Source organism: Drosophila hydei, unplaced genomic scaffold, assembly GCF_003285905.1.
Source record: "Drosophila hydei strain 15085-1641.00,03,60 unplaced genomic scaffold, DhydRS2 tig00008119-arrow-pilon, whole genome shotgun sequence".
Classification (NCBI taxonomy): domain Eukaryota; kingdom Metazoa; phylum Arthropoda; class Insecta; order Diptera; family Drosophilidae; genus Drosophila; species Drosophila hydei.
The window spans coordinates 1964230-1983486 of NW_022045830.1; the positions used below are offsets into that span (position 1 = coordinate 1964230).

A 19257-nucleotide genomic window follows, 5' to 3' on the forward strand; every position below is an offset into this window, starting at 1 on the left:
TTATAGAGTTTTACCAGTAATTACAATAAGACCATAAAAATGTCTTCAGCTTCCTTAATCGTATATCCAAATATATATATATATGTAAACTCTTGTTATCAAAAACTAAATGTTTATATTTAAGCTATAATGTAGCATTTTCATTGTCAGATTTTCTTTTTAACATTTCAAATTTAAAATTCCGTATGACGCGTCTAAGTCTGTGGACTCCTAGAAGATGGCACTATCTGATCAGGTGAGTCATAGGTTGCGGTCACTGTAAGCTTTTTCATACATAAGAAAAAAACCAAGTAGGACTCCAACGCGATGGTCCCTGCACTGTGATCTAAGGCATTATTACATGGATGAATATTTAAAGCAGAAATCAAATCATTCTTCTGGCACCATCGATGACAGTAAGCAGCGAAAGCTATTAACACAAACTATATCCATGCCATGATCTATCTCCCACGCAGTAGTGATAAAGTTAAGAGAGAGCACAGGCGTCGAGATTGGATATAATCTTGTGCCCAAGTCGCGGGAGAACCTGCTCAAGTACCACCCCAAACAGGAAGAGTTGCCTACGCGCAGCATGAATGATTCCTATACGATAGCTACGGTGCCGCTAGACTCAAATGAGCTGATACGGGAGCGCTACGTTAATCATCTGGGTCTAGTGCGTTTGGGACGTCTGATGGAGGATATGGATATGTTTGCAGGTGAGCAGCCTAACTACTATATATAGATGTTTCGTTTTTAACATGTCCAACCCAATTGACAGTTTGGATATGTCATCGACATATCAAGCTACCGAACCTGCCGAAGAATGTGTTTCTGCCCTACACTTTTGTCACAGTACTCGTGGATCGCGTCGATTTTAAAAACACAGAGAATTTAGAGCTGGACAAGCGCTTAGAGCTGAGTGGGTTTGTTTCCTGGACCGGCAGCAGTTCCATGGAGATAACCATCTACGTGCGTCAGCCGCGCAAAGGTCAATATGTGAACGTTACCAAAGCTCTCTTCATAATGGTCGCCCACAACGCCACCAATACGGGCTCCGCTCCAGCGAATAGCCTTGCTCCAGCCGACGAAATGGAGCAAAAATATTGGGAGGCGGCGAACGAGCGACAAATGGAACGCAAACGGGCTAGAGGTGAAAGTGTGTTCATCACACCCCCGCTGGAACATGAGCAAGCCATCATGTATCATGTGCTCAAGCGAACCACGCCGCACAATACCTTCGAACTGAACAAACGAATATTGCCTCATCGCTGCCGTTGGATGGCAGATAGCCTGTGCTCGACACTGTTGAAGCCATACCCGCAGAATCGTAATGCACAGAACACGATCTTCGGCGGTTATCTGATGCGTAAGGCCGTCGAGCTGTCCGTCGTTATGGCCAGTGTCTATGTAGGGCACGCGCCTAGATTGAAATGCGTTTCGGACATCAGCTTCCTTAAGCCTGTTATGGTCACCGATTTTTTGCAGATGAACGCCCATGTGGTATATACGTCGCACAATTATCTACAGCTGATGACCATTGCACAGAACTTCAATACGGATCGGCGAGAGCATACAACGACCAACATATTTTACATCACCTTCAAGGCGGACACCATTGTGGATGAGGTACTGCCGGGCTCGTATCGTGAAATGCTCTGGTATATACATGGACGACGCAAGTTCTTGAGCGCACTCCATCTTCAGATGCAGTACCCTCTGGCCAATAATAATGAAGGCGAACTCAAGGATTCACCGGCTAAGGCGCCTGCAAAATAATTAAGGCAACACTTAGATTGTTCTTTTCCTCATACCTCGACACTTAGTTCCGGTTCTGTAATTTTTTATTTTCTTTTTACAAAATTGTTTGTAATCAGCGGGGCTTGTACAAAGTATTTAAAAAGTCCTTAAAGTGAAGTTTTGCTTGGGCAACGTCGCTTAGAAGCGCAGACGATGTGGGTATTGGGACGAGTGCAAAGCAAACATGTTCTGCAAGTACTTCGTGAAGTATTTACCCTCTGGATGAGCCTTGATCACCTTCAAGAGGGCGCTGTCTACCTCCTTTTGGTCCTTCTTGCGCTGCTCGTTGGGCACAAAGCGCTCCTTCTTGGCTGCGAAGATATCGGCCTCGCCCGACTTCTTTTGCTTCTTAGCCTTCAGACGACGGAAGTAAGCGTCGTTCAAATGCTCTGGTACCTTGTAGGTGCTCAAATCCACACGCGTTGAGGTGCCAATAACGAAGCGCTGCGACACACGACGCAGTGGGCACGAGTTGATAGCGAAGGGACCAGTGACCAACAAAAGCCCGGAGGTCAGAGTCTTCAGCAGGACAACACGTTTGCCCTGGTGACGACCAGCCAACAGAATGAGGATAGTGCCGGGCTGCAGGTTGCGGCGCGTATTGCGCTTATGCTCACTGAAGTTGGCCTTGCTGGGACGCTTCTTAACGAACGTCTTGGTTGGGAAGTTGGCCTTGGGCTTGCGCAGATAGACGGTACGCTCACCACCGTTCTTGGGGCCACCGATCTTCTTAACCTTCTTGATGGGCACCTTCTCCTTCTGGACGACGGGGCTCTTCTTACCTTTCAGGCGGTACAGCGCACGGCGCTTGTACATCTATACAACAAAACAGAGAAATGTATCAAATACTAGCTAAACGCATTGTTCACACATGATGTTGCTGTCGACGAAGAGGCGGCGCGTCATAGCAAATGCCAAACTTTGTGAGCACATTTTCTGAATGTGTTTTAGAATGTTTTTACCTGGGCTTTGGAGTAACGCAGAATACCACCCTTGAGGTATGAGTTCAGGGGATGCTTCTTGCCTTTTTTGGCCGATTTGGCGACCTTTTTAGCTTTTTCGACGGGTGCCATTGTGGAGAACACGTGTACACAGCACAAAAATTATTTAGAAAAGGAAGGTTATGTGTCACGGCATTGCCAGCACCAAGCAAAAACACTGCATGCGTGCTATCGATAAGATTCTGTGCAGCTGTGAGCTTATACGTTTTCCAACACTTGTTACGATGCCTATCGATAATGAATCGAAATAGCGTAACATCGATTTACACAACAATTGCTTTTTGATCAATGCAAATGCAAATGAAATTCAAATTTTTTTTTACCATTTAATAATACTTTTTTCCATTTATTTGTTGTCATGTGTATATAATGATTTCAATCACGGTTTTTGTTGTTCTTTTACAGCTCCTTAAACATTTATACACAATCTTCAATTAACTTAATTGTTCTTTTTTGCCTGCCACGAATCGTTTAAAACTAAATACAAACTTGAAATTTAGAATAATTTAAATAAATGGATGATAGATAATTTACAAAATGAATTGATTTTTTAGAACTACAAAACCTGTCTAGAGATAATGAAATGTACAATTAAAGATCTCTTTGTCAAAACTATAACTAAAAGTCTAAAAATTAATTTAAAATATAATGCGGAAGATAATTTAGTACATGCTTTGCTCGTGTTTTTGTACTACTAAGTGAAATAATTATACAATACTAATATAGTTTCCTCTTCTTTAGTTAAAATGATTCGTTATTTGTTTTTGTTTTTCTTTTTCAACTTTGCTTGCAAATATTTAACTAACTCCGCGCTAAAAATGTGTAAAATTTGCTAGTTTTAAAATACATTTACAATTAATGTCAGAATAACCGACTGGCGGCATATTTGTAGAAAGTCTTATGTCTATACTTCCATTTTGTTGTTGTTGTTGTTTGTCTTATTTGTCACTTTGCCATTATTTAAAGTTAGACTAAGATTAAAAAATATATGTATAAAAACAAACAATGTTTTCTTTTTTCATGCAGCCTGGCAATGAACACACAATTTTCTCTTCCAGCTTCGTCGCTTAAATTTTAAAAATCATTTACACTCGTTTCATTCGTGTATAATTTTTTGTCTTTAGCTTAAAAAATATGAGTATTGCCATGAACGATTTAGAAATTGTTTGCCAAAAACAGTTAAAACTATTGCACATTGATTTAAAAGTTAAAAGTTTTGTACAACTATCAATGTTTTATTTACATTTGCAGAGTGTGCAGAGTGCGGCTTGTCAAGTATCTTTTCGTTACTCTTCTAATTGTACTCACATTTCATCAGAGGAGAGTTCGTGAGAGCGTGAGTTGAGTCCAAGTGGCAGTTGGAGCTTCTGCTAGTCTGGTTATAGCTACACACACACGCACGCACACACACTAGCTCACTCATACAAAGGTAAATAAAACATTTGGATTTGTTGCAAATATTTCAATCAGAAATTTGTATGCCACTGTGCACAGTGACACGCGCATTTTATTAAAATGTACAGGAAATGTTAAAATCGAATTTGAATTTTTTCGATTTGGCATTTTCGTTAAAATTGTTGTTTTCTTTTGTTTAAAATGTAGAGAATTTTTAGAAAAATGTTTAAAACCTTTTGTTTTTCTTGTTTTTGTTTTTGTCATTCTGCGGATAGTTTTTGCCAGCTCAAGTTAAGAGCTTTCGGGTTCTTCATAGTTGTTGTTCTGCCGTGTATATATATATACCTTTATAATGCATCATAATTTTTTCTATTAAACAGAGCGCGGCGCTTCATTTGAATGGAAAACAAAAAAGACAACATATTGTAAGATATAGTTGCTTAATTTTTGATTTGTTTTTTTTTTTTCTTCCTTGCTGGTTTGCTATAATAATATCTATAGTATAATATTTAGTACATGGTTTTTTGTTTTTTTTTTACAAGTTTTGTTTTGGTTTTTAATAAATTAAATAGGCATTAAATTATATAACAAAAAAGAAAGTGAAATGTGTGTATAGATAAAGATATATATATATATATGTATATATAGAGTGCATATTTTAAAAGTTATATGCATCTATATACACACACATATTTATAGACAAAATTGATCACTGTTATTATTTTTTTGTTTTGCATTGTTCTAAATACATTTCATTTCAGAAAGATCTTGTGTGTTGTTAAATAAATAATAACAAATTCCACTTAGCTCAAAGTAATTATGAATGTTTTTATATAGATTTTTCTTTCGTTTCGATTTGTTACATATATATATTTATAGAGCAGAAAATGATCGACTACACACTCAACTACATATTTTGGGTTATTTTATATATCTGTTACGATTTGCTTAGTCATAGTTTTGCTTGAATTCTCAGCGCGGCCGAATTTGATGTTGTTAGGGGTAAAGTTTGAACAATTAACTTATATTTTAATAGTCTGTCTATATTTAATGATTTTTTGTACTTTTTTAGATTTTTTGTTGATTTTTTTTCTCGTTTTCTTTCTTTTTTTAGGGTCCAGTGTAATGTTTTTTTTTTCTCTTAAAGTGTTTTACAAAACAAACATGGAAAACAAAAAGTTACTTTTAACTTATTTGAAATTGGGTTGATGATACTTTTTTGTTTTTTTTTTTTAGTTTTTATAGTTTTGTTTCACAAAAAATTGGTGTTCCATTCCGTTAGCCTGTCAATTTTGCAATTTTGTGGGCGTGTTTCTTTATCAATTTGCATTTATATCGTTTTCCTTTATCGATCTCAATTGGTCCGGAACGACATCAATCTTTTGTATGATGGTCCGCATCATTTCTATATTTATGTATATATTTTTTTTTTGATTTTTTTTTGCTTTTGTGTTTTGAACGTATTTTTTTTGTCTTGTCGCAAAATTAAATCGAAAAATTATATATTCGTGCCGTGTCCTATGCCTGGCTTTTGGCTGACCTCTCGCATTTTTCAATATTTTCTTAAATGGTAGAACCAGCGTTAATTATATATATATATACATATATATACATGTATATATAGAGAAGTATACATATATATATATATATATATGCATATGCTAAACAAATTATGATGCATCATTTCTTTCTTTTAGCATTATATACACACACGCACACCCATTGCTAACACACAAGCACACACAATAGAAGCTCACAAAAATGTGGAGCAGTTACTCAGTTGTTGTTTTTGCTGTTGTTGTAGCTGTAGATATGTCTAATACACTGCTACCACAATTCGTGGCACCTGTTGCTGCTGCTGCTGTGTTGCCTAGATGATTCCTGCCTGCCTGCCTGCTTGCTGCTGCTGCTGCTACTTCAATCCGGCTCCCCAAATCTTGCCTGTTGTTGTTTGTTGACTTTTGGGTGCTGCTTTGCTTCGTTGCTGCTAAAATTTGCTGCTGCTGCTGGGGGTAAGTAGATGCTACTAACATTGTTCGAAAATTGGAATAATGGGTGAAGTGGGCCAGTCCTCTTCCTCCTCGGAGCTAATACTCTCGGTTCTACAACAAGAAGAAAAACAAACAAAATATTATATTAATTGTGTTATTAGTAAAATAACTTAAATAACTTATTATTTAGTATACTTCAACCAATTTCCATTGTGACTATCTTATAATCGAAAAAAAAAACCATTATATCATTATTTTTTATTACTAAACTCTGCCAACTCAAGTTGAAGGTCATTCCATTCGTTTCAACTGATCAGCTGATTCAAACCTTTGCACAAGTGCAATCAGTTGCTTTGAAGCAGTGCGAAAGTCAAATAGTGCATTGAACTCAGAGTTTATGACTAAGTGGACTATATATATTATATGTGTATGCGTGTGTCTGTATACAAATATATATATAAAAACACCTCATCAGATAAGAAAACAACACAGCTGAAGGCCCACAAATTAAAATTTAAAAAATGTTAAGTATAGCATTGAATCTTTAATACCCTTGCCAAAGAAAAAAATCAGCCAAAAAATATATCTACATAATTCATATATATAGAGATTATTTTTTCGGAACATGACAATGTGAAGGTCTCAATGTCAAGTACAAATGGATTTTTTTTTTTTAAAAAATATAAACTTTTTGACATTTTGTTTGATTTTTAAAAACGAATTCTATACCAATTTTAACTATTCAATATTAGAAATGTGATCAAAATCATATTAAATAAATATTTAAATACTTAATGTATATATATTATTTAAGTTATTGTCCTATTTTATACGTTCAATATGCTTCAATTAGTGCTTGAAATGTCAAGGTCTTCAAATGTTATTGAGAAACTTATTTAAGGCAAAATAAATCGATGGTCTGACACCCACGCCGCCCCACTATTGACGCACATAACGGCGAATTCCACACTCGAAGCGAATTCTACATTTGTGTGGCGAATTTCATAATTTCACTAAAGTAATTTTAACAGCGACCCTCGTGCAATTCCCTCTCTCTCCCTCACACGCTTTACGCCCCCTTTCCTCGCTCTGCCTCTTGCCGTGCCTCTCTGATAAGATTGTTGTCGAAAAAACCAGCACGCACACAGTCTCATGAATGGTCATATAACTATGTGTGTATGTATGTAGCTATATGTACATGTATATAGTATATATGTATATATATACATATATATACATATAAGCTGTCTAGCTGTAGGTGTTGCTGCTGTCGCTGTCGTTGTTTTTGTTGTTGTTGCTCCTTCTGCTGTTGTCGAACCACTTTTGCCAAATGCGACGAGTTGGGCAGGCAAAACCAGCCAATGGGTCTCATGATTTTTCTATGCGTATTGTTGTTGTTTGTTGTTTTGCTGTTTGGTGTTTGTTGTTGTGATAATAAAATCGCGTCAATTCTAAAAACTTGTTTACGCGAAAAAAAAAGCAAAAACAAAAACTCAACACATACTCACTCGCTTACATACAAATTAGTCCAAAGACTACAAATAATAGTGCTAAAAATAAATAACGGACCTTTTCAGCTACTAGACTAACAGAAATGTTCTAGAAGAAACCTCGTCGCTTATCGAAGCAAAACTGGAAACTCTATAAACTCTTCTTAGTTGATGACATAGCAAACTTTCTATATCCTACTATAATATTGATAAGATGCATATATTCATATCTATCTTGATTTCACTTACCTTGAACGCAGGCCTTCGTCGAGGGCATTCGATATGCCCTCCTCAATGGTGGGCAAATCGGATGAGAAGCGATTGATCGGGCGCAGGACGCGCAGCGTGCGACTGGATAATTTCCAGACAAGCCGCTGCTTGTAGGGCGCCTTATTCTGTCCATTGTAATGGGACAGAATGCCCGAGACAATGCTAAAGCCGCAGGTAAAAACGCGATCGGGTATCTGTAAACGTAAGCAATATATATTTTATTACTCTCCATTTTCATTCGGAACCTTAATCGAACATACCCTCATGTACTCCTGCAAATAGAGTATATACTCAAAGACATGCTTCAGTTCGGGACTGCCGCGTGTGTACGACTCCTTAATATGGAAATCCAGATGCAGGCAGATGAGCACAAGAGCTAATGTCGCTGGCGTTATCACCGTCGTCTTGACATCGCACAGCAAGATCTCCAAGCGATTCTCCAGTTCCTCCAATTTAATGAGTTGCTGATAGAATTTGAAGAAATCACCGCCAATTTGCTTAGCCAAATTGCGGAAGAGTGCGTAATAGATGCGCAGGTAGCTAACGGATGTGATCGGGGCATGCCCCATCTGTACGCCCAGTTTGTTGGCAATGACCCCAGCCATGCGTTCCAGATCGCCAGCGGTACAACCACACTGTAAAAATAACAATGTTAGACAATTGCGTTTACCTGATGTGTGTGTGACATACCTGAGATATTGTAACCAAATCGTCGGCAGGTATGGGCTTCAAGTCCAGCTGCTTAATGGCCAAATGGAAGGAGGCAACACTCATACAGGCCATATGCTTCGGCTTGACAGCCATGCGATCGAGAAAACGATCCACCAGGCTCATCGCCGAGAACAGTACATCCGATGGCAGCTCGTACCACATCTTCAAACAACGCAGCACGTATGCCGATCCATCACGTCCGCCGGCAGTTACCTCGCGCTGTAGACAGATATATTTAGATATTACATATTTGATATTGATATTAAAACTGTTCCACATATTCTTTATAAGATTAGATTGACAATTGGCAAATTCATCAGATCACTTAAGTAGTTAGTCGGTTTATCAGTGAGAGAGCTTTATTAATTTGCAAAGAACTCAATCAATTCTTATCGTTCAAGCAAGTCAGATTTCCCAATCAATCAGTTAGTCAGTTAGTCAACGTTGATATTGACATAAACTTACCCTCGACTCCTTGGGCAGCAATAGTACTGTATGATATTTATCCTGCAGTACATCGTACTCCTTCAAAGTCTCGTACAGCTCATCCGAGCTAAGCGCATGTAATTGATCCTCTAGCTTTTTGAGCGCTGTTGGCTCAGCTCCTGCTGACCATCCTCTTTGTCCAGCTGCTGCTTCTGCTTCCAGTGGTTGTTGTTGTTGTTGTTCGTACTTTTGATATTCCAAGCCAGCAGCACCCGGTGTCCCATACCGACCCTCGTCCGCAATCCTCATCCAATCAGTTGGCATCTCTGCATTATGATCCACCAATTCGATGCCACCACCGTTCATTGATTTGCCCCGTAAAATAGCCGCCGCTGCCTGTGCCGATGTGGATGGTTGTTCATCATCGACCAGGATTGCATTGATGCTAATTGCATCCATGTTGTTGTTGGCGTTGTTGTTAATGTGGTTGCTATTATTGTTGGAGTTGTTGTTGTTGTTGTGGGGCAAATCAAGTGATGGCATACCCGTTGAGGACATCAACATCGATGACCGCTGCTGCATCAACTGCTCCTGCTGCTGCCGCAACGCCTGCGTATGCTGCTCCGCCTCCAGCTGCTGCTGCAATTGGCAATACAATAGAGCCTCCTCTTCCTCCTGCTGTTGCTGCTGTTGATATTGCGCGTATTGCAGTTGCTGGTGCTCGAGTTGTTGCTGGTGCAGTTGCTGTTGTTGTTGGTGGTATTGCTCTTCTTGGGTTAGAGTATTATCCAAACCACTATCAACGACGGCGTATTCGGCGGCAGCAGAGTAGCGTACAGGGACAGACATTGTGAGGGCTGGCCTAGTACCTGTATATGGCAAGGTTTGTTGTTGTTGTTTTGTATAATAAAACAGCAAAAAGATACAAAAATCTCTTTGCGTTAAGGCCAGATATATGTATATATAAATGTGTCCCTTGATCAACTTGTTTGATATATGATTTTATTTTCAGCAAAAAGCCCACAAAGTAAAATTTCAAGCCAAGTTCAATATTTTTTTTTGCAGTATATCAGCGAGTGCACTTAGAAAAAAAACTAAATGCTCTCTCAATCTGCAGCTCGAAATTCAAGACTAAAAATGCAGCGCTTCAGGGACTATATAGATATCTATAACTTCTATATATAGTAACTATATTGTTATAATCCACTGCTGGCGCGAATGCAACCGAAAATAAAATAAACTGTTTGCTACTTGTGCTGCACACACCGGTTCGAGTAGCCCAGAGCCGAAATACAAATATATATATAGTATATATCGATAGCTCTGTTAATAGCCGAACAAAAACCTTAATGCAATTCTTTCAACAATTTGCAAACAGTTAACAAACAAAACGCCCTCAACAATGCAATATATACATATATTGAAAAAAATATATATGAATATGTATATATCGTGACAATTGTGCTCTGTGTACAAACGACAATAACGATGACAATTATATTTCTTGTCTATCAATCAGTCAAAGCGTACAAATTGTCTTTATCTTTTTTGAAACAATATTTAGTGAAATAATATATATGTATATATAAATTATATAATTTCTAGCATCAATGTGGTTTATTATGTGTTCGCTCAATGCTTGGTACGATAATAAACGCTAGATGCTGAAATTGTTTACAGTATATTCAGTTCGTAGTGGAACTGTTTTTGGTTCTTTGAATTTTTTGGAAAATTCTCTCTTTTTAGCTAAAATATATAAAAACTTACACGCTGCAAAATTATGCAAGCATATTTATTAATTGTTAAGTTAAATAAATAAATAAATATATAAATAATAAAAAATATATTTTTTACTGTGTAAATGCTAAATGTCAAATGAAGTTCATTAGTGTCAAATTATGCAAAAACTGAATTGAAATGTTATTGTTATTTTGGCAAAGAACATTGCTCTTTGTTTGGCTTGTTTTTTTTTTTTTTTGTTTCTATATATTGAACTGTTTACAATGCGTTGAACGAACTTTGAGCGTGAAAATCTGAGCATAACAGTCGAGTGCACAGTGTGGCAAGCAGTTTTGACATTGGAATATATTTTATTTATTTCTGACCTCAAACACATCAAATTGCTTACATTTTATTCAAATCACGAAACGTAACATGGCTGCAAGTAGGCGGGAGGTTGGGGTTGGGGTGGGGATGGGCTGATCGCTGTCTCAAGGCGAACCACATATAAATAACCTGGGCAATATCACTAATTTATTCAAATTGCCTAAGAATTTGAGACAATATAATATATTGACTTCCCTGAGTCCTCTACATTGATTGATTTCCGATTGAAAATGAAGAAAACAAAAATAAAGAACACAATACAAAAGCTCACTGCGCACACTTGAGTAAACAAAGTGGCCGCCATCTTGTTCCAATTCAGCGTTCACCTTACAGCTAATAATATGAAACATACACACACACGCATAAGAGCAACACACAGAATCGGATACGCTGGGATTGAGAGATAACAGCAACAGCAAATGTGCCAGGGCTGGGTAAGCTTTCTCTAATGCTTGACGGCTATCAATTGCGATAGAGGAAGCGAAAACAAAACATTAAATAATCCAAACACAGAAGTAAATGATAAATGACAGACTAACAGAGTTTCGAAATTTGAAGCTGTGCAGACGAGAGCTGCTTGAAAGTGTGAGATAAATGTTTATGGCATTGTGGAAAATAGCTGCTGTTGCTGCCGTTGCCACTGCCACTGTTGCTGCAATTGACTCATGAAATATTGTAAGTAGCAGCGGGATATGGTGTCGAAGAAAATGTTCAATTGCTTGCTATTTATAGTTGAAAGGGAAATTTTAATTGTAAACATACATCCCTGACGAAAAAAAAAATAAAATAAAAAACAAGTGTTAACAATGTGTTTCAAAACAGTTGTCATTAACCTGGCCCATTGCTAGCAGCTCAAGACCCCGTTTCACAAGGCTGAACATAACTGAGTTAAAAATACCCTAATGAGCCATAATTCAAGTTCGAATTAATTTTAACTTGTTTCAAAATGTTGTGTGTGAATCAGGTATATACTATACTAATCAGAATGTGTTGATCAATGCGACTGAACTTTCGCTAAGAAACTGACCAAGCCTTAATCATATTTTGAATGTGAATCAGACAAGCCATACCAATGAGGGCACAATCAACATATCTGACGCATTTGTAGATCTTATAAAACAGGGCAACCAAAAATATGACCAGTTTACGAAAACAAACATATCACGCTCTTTTTTTACTTCCGTTCAAGAAACGAAATAGTAAACCCACTTGCTGTCGATCCATCCACAAGTGTTTCAATTCAAGGTCGACCAGCTAAGAAACTAGTTTTCGATAGTCATAAGCATGACGCTGCAGCCCTGCACTGATGCCCAAAGCTTAAAAAGCAACAAGCTAACGGCACCAAGTCAAAGTTCAACTTAACGCTCTGATGAGCATAAAGCTGCACACAATGCGTAACAGTGCAAAAGAGACAACAGATCAGAGAACTAAAGCTTGAGTTGTCTGTCATCTTATCAAATTTGTGTGCATGTGTGTATATTGGTGGATGTGCTTACTTGGATTAAGCTGACCAGCCTACAATTAGTGCGAGTGAGAAAGAACAAATGTTCTCCACTGATCGCATTCAAGGCTCAATCATATTTGTATAAAAACTATTTACACATATACACATATGTAAATATCTGTTTATACCATATTTCCCAATTCGATTCGACATTTTCAATTGATTTTTTTTTTAGTTTTTGCTTTTTAGTTTCTCGCTTATATATGTGTATTTTGTTGTTGATCTTTTGGGCAACGAAAAACAAAATATATTACGCGTGCCGCTGACGCAAAGCACGTACACACACATACACATGCTTACACGGATACTTTGATATGGTCGCTCATTTGTACGTATGCATATTTATGTGTCTGTATGTACAGGTATGTGTGTAGTTGTTTTTATTTTTATATGAGCTTTACCTAGGCTGCTGGTGCTGTCAGTTGTTATTGTTATTAACTGCTCGAACAACTTGGCCAACATTTGCGAGTTTGTAAAAAATTTCACTTTTTGCCTATTTTCGTAACTACAAAACGCGAGTTAAGCGAAGACGAATGCCAGTTAGGGGGTGTGGTTGGGTCTGCTCAGGTGTAAAATATGAAAATATATCGGAATGTGTGCATGTACATAAATACGTTTATTGTTGTTGTTCAGTGAGCACAGACAATAAACTTTAACTAAAAGAAAATGAAAAAAGTAATCAACGGAGAGAGAGCGAGAGACAGGCAGAGCAGGGAGAGACGTTGCTGATCTGATACATATTTATGTATATGTATCTAGAAAACACATATTACAACTGTTTGAAAACGAAAGTAAATTATGCCTGTGTGTGTGTGTGTGTGTTTATTTGTCTATTCTCTATTTGCTTAGCTAAAGTGCATGAAATCAAAACAAAGGCAAGTTAAAAGCTTGCAAAATATTTTTCATCATTTTTTTTGTGACGCTGTTTAATTAACAGACGCTAACGCAGACGCACAAACGCAAGTGCGACAGGGACGTGAATAGTGTCAAATAACACCTGCACGAGCGAGACAGTATATGTTATTCAGCAGTTTTTTGCTTTTATATGCTTTTCGTTTTGTGCTGGCGAACGGTTATTCATTTATCAGCGCTTAATTGATGTTGGGCTGCGTATTTAAAATTGCCGAAGGTCAACAAATGACAAGAGACTTGAAGCTACTGTTTAAAAAGCACACACTAATAAATAAAAAAAAAAGCCGTAAAAAGAGTGCAAGCAGACAGACCGCTGTAGCAGCAGTTGCATCAGCCGCTCGGGAAATTTCTGCGTTGCTTCTCTCACGCAGCATGCAGAGCTGCTGCTACGAGTCAAACGTGACGCCAAACAGGTACACAACAGCTGGAGTTGCCACCCTGCGTGAATTGGTTTGATTAACGGCATGTGCCAATGCCACTATTCCTTGTGTCTTAAATAAGTTGCCAACCCCTTTTCTTAAAAAGCTTAAAATAAATAACCAACACGTTTGTAAGCGACTTTAATTTTGATGAAATTAACAAGCAAAATTGTGCACCGAACTGTTAAGGGCTGTCAACCAGGGTGTAAGCAACCCCAACCACCACAAAAGCTGCCCGACCAGGAAGCCACATAGACGTCGCGACGTCCAAATTTGGTTTTCAACCCCACTAACAGCACAAAGCACACACACATCCAAACTAACAGCTGTATACACATACATGCGCATACTCACACTCACACATATGTTTGTAAATATTAATAGAGTACAGTGCGAAACGCAGACAAAGCGGAAACATCAAATGTTGCCCGATGACAGGGCGCAGGCGCAGCAGCTGTCCTGTGGCATGCGTTGCGAGATAAATTATTGCATTTCCGAGGAATGAAGTGGAAACAGTTTGGTTTCTATTTAATGTAGCCAATGCTCAAAGCACTGTTCCGTTTTTGTATAAACAAAATTTAAAGAAAAACTAAACAAATAAGGAAGAAATGGGATTTCATTTTATTCTCTCTCATTCTCTCTCCCGCTCACTGCATGCATTTGAACTAAATTTGTGGCTCCAAATCACGCGTTCAGTTTCGTGTTCCGTTCGCAAGTTCAGGCATCGAACTTTGTTTCACACTAGCTCAATCCCAATGGAACTATGTTCACTATCTACGTATGAATGTATTTCAGCTGCATGTCTGCTGCCTGTCTCGACAATCTGTCAATGGACTCGACTCACTTAAATAGAACGGACGTATACGAATACATATATTTGCATTTCTATTATCGCACGACATCAATGCTTTAAATTAGTTTTCATTATCGACGACCGAAACGAGAAATGCATTGAGGAATTTTTGTTCATGGCAATTGTCATTACAATCGCGAACTGTGTTCAAATTTAGAGGTAAATTGGTTTAGTGCTATTTTATGGACTGGGCTAGATAAGCCCGTAATGAACCAACTTGTCCGCACTTTGTACCCGAAATGAAATGGAAACAAAGAGGGAAAACTATAGGAACAGATAAGTGGGCTTTGAATATATATGTATGCATATCTATCAGGTTTTCAGTGTAATCTAAATTGTTAATTCCATTAGATGGAGGAAAACGTACAGCGGATGTAGCAATAACATAAATTCATATTATCGCATATTGTAAATTGTTATTGCAGACATATTGGAATGATGTCCAGCGAAACAATGACAAATGGACAAATGACATAGGCCGTTGAACTAGGAATGCCATTAAAGATGGCGTACGTTTTAAAGACATTCCATTGAGTCTCATATCAATGCGATTCTTGTAGCATTCCATAAAACAATTCGATCTTATCGACCGCCCACAGTATTGACTCATACTCATACGTAGAACCAGTATCAGTTCCAATTGCAGTTCCATACGCAGAACCAGACAATTGGCAAGCAGCTGCCAGGGCTGAAACCTTGCAGCTGCCCTGGAATGCCTCGGCGCCTTTCAATTGAATTAGAAAAGCAACATCAATAGAAAACCCAAAAAAGAAACAAAAAAAAATTGAACTAAGAACCAGCAACATTCAAAAAGGGGTGGACCGAACAAAGTCGTTCCTAGCTTGGCACGAGTTGACACTCATTGTTGCCAGAGGCAACTCGAGTTACCTATATGTTGTACGTGAATATAACGGAGGGGTTGTAAAGCCTATTTCAACTGGGGCCTTTATAAATTAACTTTCGCTGTGTGCATTCTAAAATGCTTATTGAGTTCATTTACGCTGCACAGTGGTGCTGCATAGATAAGAAGCAATGGTCAGCTATTTTATTTTTGACTATGCGTCACTTTGGACTTGGTATTCGGACAAGTGACAACAGCTGTCAAATATAGTTTTTTCAATATTTTTTTTTGGCGGTAGAGTCCGGTTTCACTTGAGACTGTCGCGACGGCAGTTGCTTTAAAATTTGCCAAGTAACGAGATATTTTCGAAAAACAAAAAAATATCTTGATTAGTAACCGAAGATACATAAACATAACTGTGCAGCAGTACAAGTGAAATTTTTTTTTATTTCACAGATACGGAATTACGGGCTATTTAAGGGGCGGTTGACCGCAGTCAAGATCAAGATGGTAACTCTCTCTCTTTCTCTCGCTCGGAGCCTCTATCTAACAACAGTTATATACTTACACATAAACACATACACAACCGAGGAAGCTACAAATCAAACAGTGTAAAGACGCAACAATAAAAAAAGAAACGAAATGCGCGCCAACGCCTCAGAGTCAACAAAAAAGACGCTAAAGATGTTGGGCAAAGCAAAAGTATGTTGAAAAAATGTAAAAAGATGAGCGTAGGTAAATGAAGGGATGAGCAAAGCAACGGTATGCACAGCCAAGCATCTCCCACACAAGCACACACACATACACTCTCTGACCAATATAAATCATTTGTGTGGGAGCCCTTATGAAGGTTATTTGTTCATGGCTCAAAATGAAAAATAAAATATAAAATATACCATAAAACAACAGAATATGTTTGCTGCGACGACATCAACAAATTGAAATCAACAAATATGACCCAGAAAGTAAAATATACAAAAAAAAAATGCTGAAGGTGAAATCAAGCAGAGAGAGCCAGAGCAAGACAGAAATCAATACAAACAAAAAAAATCCAAAACCACAGTCGCAGACTTACTGAGCTTAATTATTTCTATAAGTTAAGCATAGCTTTAAAATAAAGAGTTAAAAGCCTAGCTAACATTTTGGGGCTTGTAAATATGCGCAAGTATAAATAAATTTTTCAATTGGCTGACGCAATTTTCGAGCTTCCACCAATACATTCAAAGCTTAAGCATTGGTATTGGTATAAGAATACAAAGCGAAAACCAAATGGGAACACGAACATAGCTCACACACAACAAACTCTTTGTTTGCGCACTGCGAGTGTATATGTTGAGAGAGCTGGAGAGAAGCTAACGATACACTTTGGAATTGAAACACTTCCACTGGTTGGATCTCTCTCGCTCAGTGCTTCGCTAACATTAAACGACAATAAAACTACTATTGCACTTACTACGCACTATATAAGGTTAATTCGAAATGCATAGAATGGTGTATTGCATTAATTAAATTATTCGATATAATTATTGTGCGTAAATCTTTGGACAACTGTACTAGTGGGATACCAGCAGTTTCTCTTTGTCTCTCTCACAACCAACCTATGAATAGCAGCTCCACTGTACCACTCACACATGCACACACAGTCATATATGTATAACACTTATGCTCGAACAGCTGGGAGACGAATTGAGAGTTGAAACAAACACGTAAATTGTTTCTACAATTTTTTTCATATCTGCTTTGCATTTAAGTATGTGCGAACACAGATGTAACTGTGTATGTATATATACACTTACAATAAAACACAATTGACAAGGAACACACAAATTAGGCCGTTTTCTGATTTAACGCAATGAAATTGTTGCAATTTTTTTTAATAATAGTTATGCTTACGTTTTTACAGCCATTTTGTTGTTTTTATGTTGCGCAGGAATGTTTCGAGATGAGTTAGTTACTTGAGAATCTTGGCGAAAATTTGATTATTGCACTCAAAAAATAAGTGTACAGTTTGAAGTTGGTTCTTTTTAACTATACTAAGTTCTTTGTTGTTAACTAATTTGTACTGCAAACATGTATCACAGTGAACTTGTTGTTTTTGTCATAGTCTCTCGGTTAAGCCAACATTTTTCATATTCTTTGCAAACAGTTTGTGGATCGATTTTTCCCACGCACTAATTTAAAAGTGGTAGGTTTTTCCCATCAGCTGCACATCTTTACTCTGTTATTGTTTTCTTAGTTACGATACTTAAGTAAAGTTAAATATACATTTGATCTTGCATGTATTTAAATGAAAATCCAAAATATAACACAATTTGTTAATGCAAAATCTCACACACACATTCAAATACAAACACACGCGCACTCGCTCAATTACAGTCCAAACGGTACTTTACTTTGTTGCTTCCAAATGTAAACTGACGTTTCAAACAGAGGCGAAAAACATACATTGGCAACCCAATGAATATGTTGCCTCACTCGTTCAAATGTTGCCTCACTCGTGTTGCTACGAAATGAACGCAATGGAAAGAGTAAGCAGATGTTGCTCAGTCGTTCTGAACTGCTTTGGCCCGAGTTGAATATGTTGAGAAACATTCAGTGCAGTATTTAAATACTGGAAATTTGACTAAAATATGTACTTTTTAAGAAAATTGAATTGCCACTTGTTAGAGGTTGACTTTCTTTGGTACACTGGCAATATTGCAATAGTCAAGGTGGCAGCCTCTTAAAGCGCGGCTCGTTTAAAATTGATAGTAAAATTACATCAAAACATTGAAAATGAAATCAGATTAGTATAAATTGAACAAGCATATTTCAATTCATTATCTTTCATACTCTATTTTATCAACTTTTTAAATTATGAAATATATAATATTTTTCAAATTTTATTATGAATTTTTCCGATAACAATTACAGAATCATATTTACACGGTATATTTATGTTTATCTCACATAGTTTGTATACATTTTCACAAACTATTGAAAATAATTTTCTATTTTTTATCTGTTGCTAAGCAGTTTAGTGAATGAACCAGTGGGGGCGGGGAGAAGAGAATTTTGCTATTTCACATACACTCATTCACACATACACGTAAATATGCTTCAGTATATGTGCTTCCAGAAACTTGCAGCAACAAGCTTCACACATAACTACTCGCTAGATTACCAGGTTTATTGAACGTAAATCTGTAATGTGAGTCTCCATTGACTACTTAAATTGTAATATAAATAATATTCAATGAAATTAAGAATTGCAAAGTAAAAAAAGCAATAACCTTCGGTTTAAAATTTCGTCACAGGCACACACACACATAAACACACGCACACTAGTAATCTTATTGGAAGAAACGCGTGGCGTAAGGCACTCGGCAAACTCAGTTAATTTAACGCTAACAAAGTCGTTTTTGCATTATTACACAGTTTTTAATTAGTAATATTAATAATTTTTTTAAATAACTTACCCGGATGCCTCTGCGTTTTAATCAGTATTTGTCTTCTTTTTTCTGAACTGCGACACGACCAAATATATGTAAATATCTAAATGAAATGAGCTGTCGAAGGG

The 19257-nt window shown here is 37.4% G+C and overlaps 3 protein-coding genes across 5 annotated transcripts; 1 reads left to right on the plus strand and 2 right to left on the minus strand.

Moving 5' to 3' along the window:
- The first annotated feature begins 130 nt into the window (after window positions 1-130).
- On the plus strand, window positions 131-1891 carry LOC111594571 (acyl-coenzyme A thioesterase 9, mitochondrial). Its single transcript, XM_023307929.2, has 4 exons — window positions 131-235; window positions 295-395; window positions 456-698; window positions 761-1891. The coding sequence occupies exons 1-4, from the start codon at window positions 186-188 to the stop codon at window positions 1756-1758; spliced, it is 1392 nt and encodes a 463-aa protein (XP_023163697.2). The 5' UTR covers window positions 131-185; the 3' UTR covers window positions 1759-1891.
- LOC111594572 (60S ribosomal protein L6) lies at window positions 1776-2907 on the minus strand. Its single transcript, XM_023307930.2, has 2 exons — window positions 2742-2907; window positions 1776-2595 (listed from the first exon to the last, which is right to left on the minus strand). Exons 1-2 carry the CDS (start codon window positions 2850-2852, stop codon window positions 1918-1920), a joined length of 789 nt encoding a protein of 262 aa, XP_023163698.1. The 5' UTR covers window positions 2853-2907; the 3' UTR covers window positions 1776-1917.
- A 3061-nt stretch (window positions 2908-5968) lies between these two features.
- Window positions 5969-19251, minus strand: LOC111594617 (cyclin G). Of its 3 annotated transcripts, XM_023308007.2 has the most exons (7): window positions 19157-19222; window positions 10831-10833; window positions 9103-9932; window positions 8617-8856; window positions 8187-8561; window positions 7906-8120; window positions 5969-6277 (listed from the first exon to the last, which is right to left on the minus strand). In XM_023308007.2, the coding sequence occupies exons 3-7, from the start codon at window positions 9910-9912 to the stop codon at window positions 6202-6204; spliced, it is 1716 nt and encodes a 571-aa protein (XP_023163775.2). In that variant the 5' UTR covers window positions 9913-9932; window positions 10831-10833; window positions 19157-19222; the 3' UTR covers window positions 5969-6201. The 3 variants fall into 3 exon arrangements, with proteins under 3 accessions (XP_023163775.2, XP_023163773.2, XP_023163774.2); XM_023308005.2 differs by lacking the exon at window positions 10831-10833 and having other exon boundaries at window positions 19157-19251; XM_023308006.2 differs by lacking the exons at window positions 10831-10833; window positions 19157-19222 and adding an exon at window positions 17592-18112.
- Window positions 19252-19257: the final 6 nt, after the last annotated feature.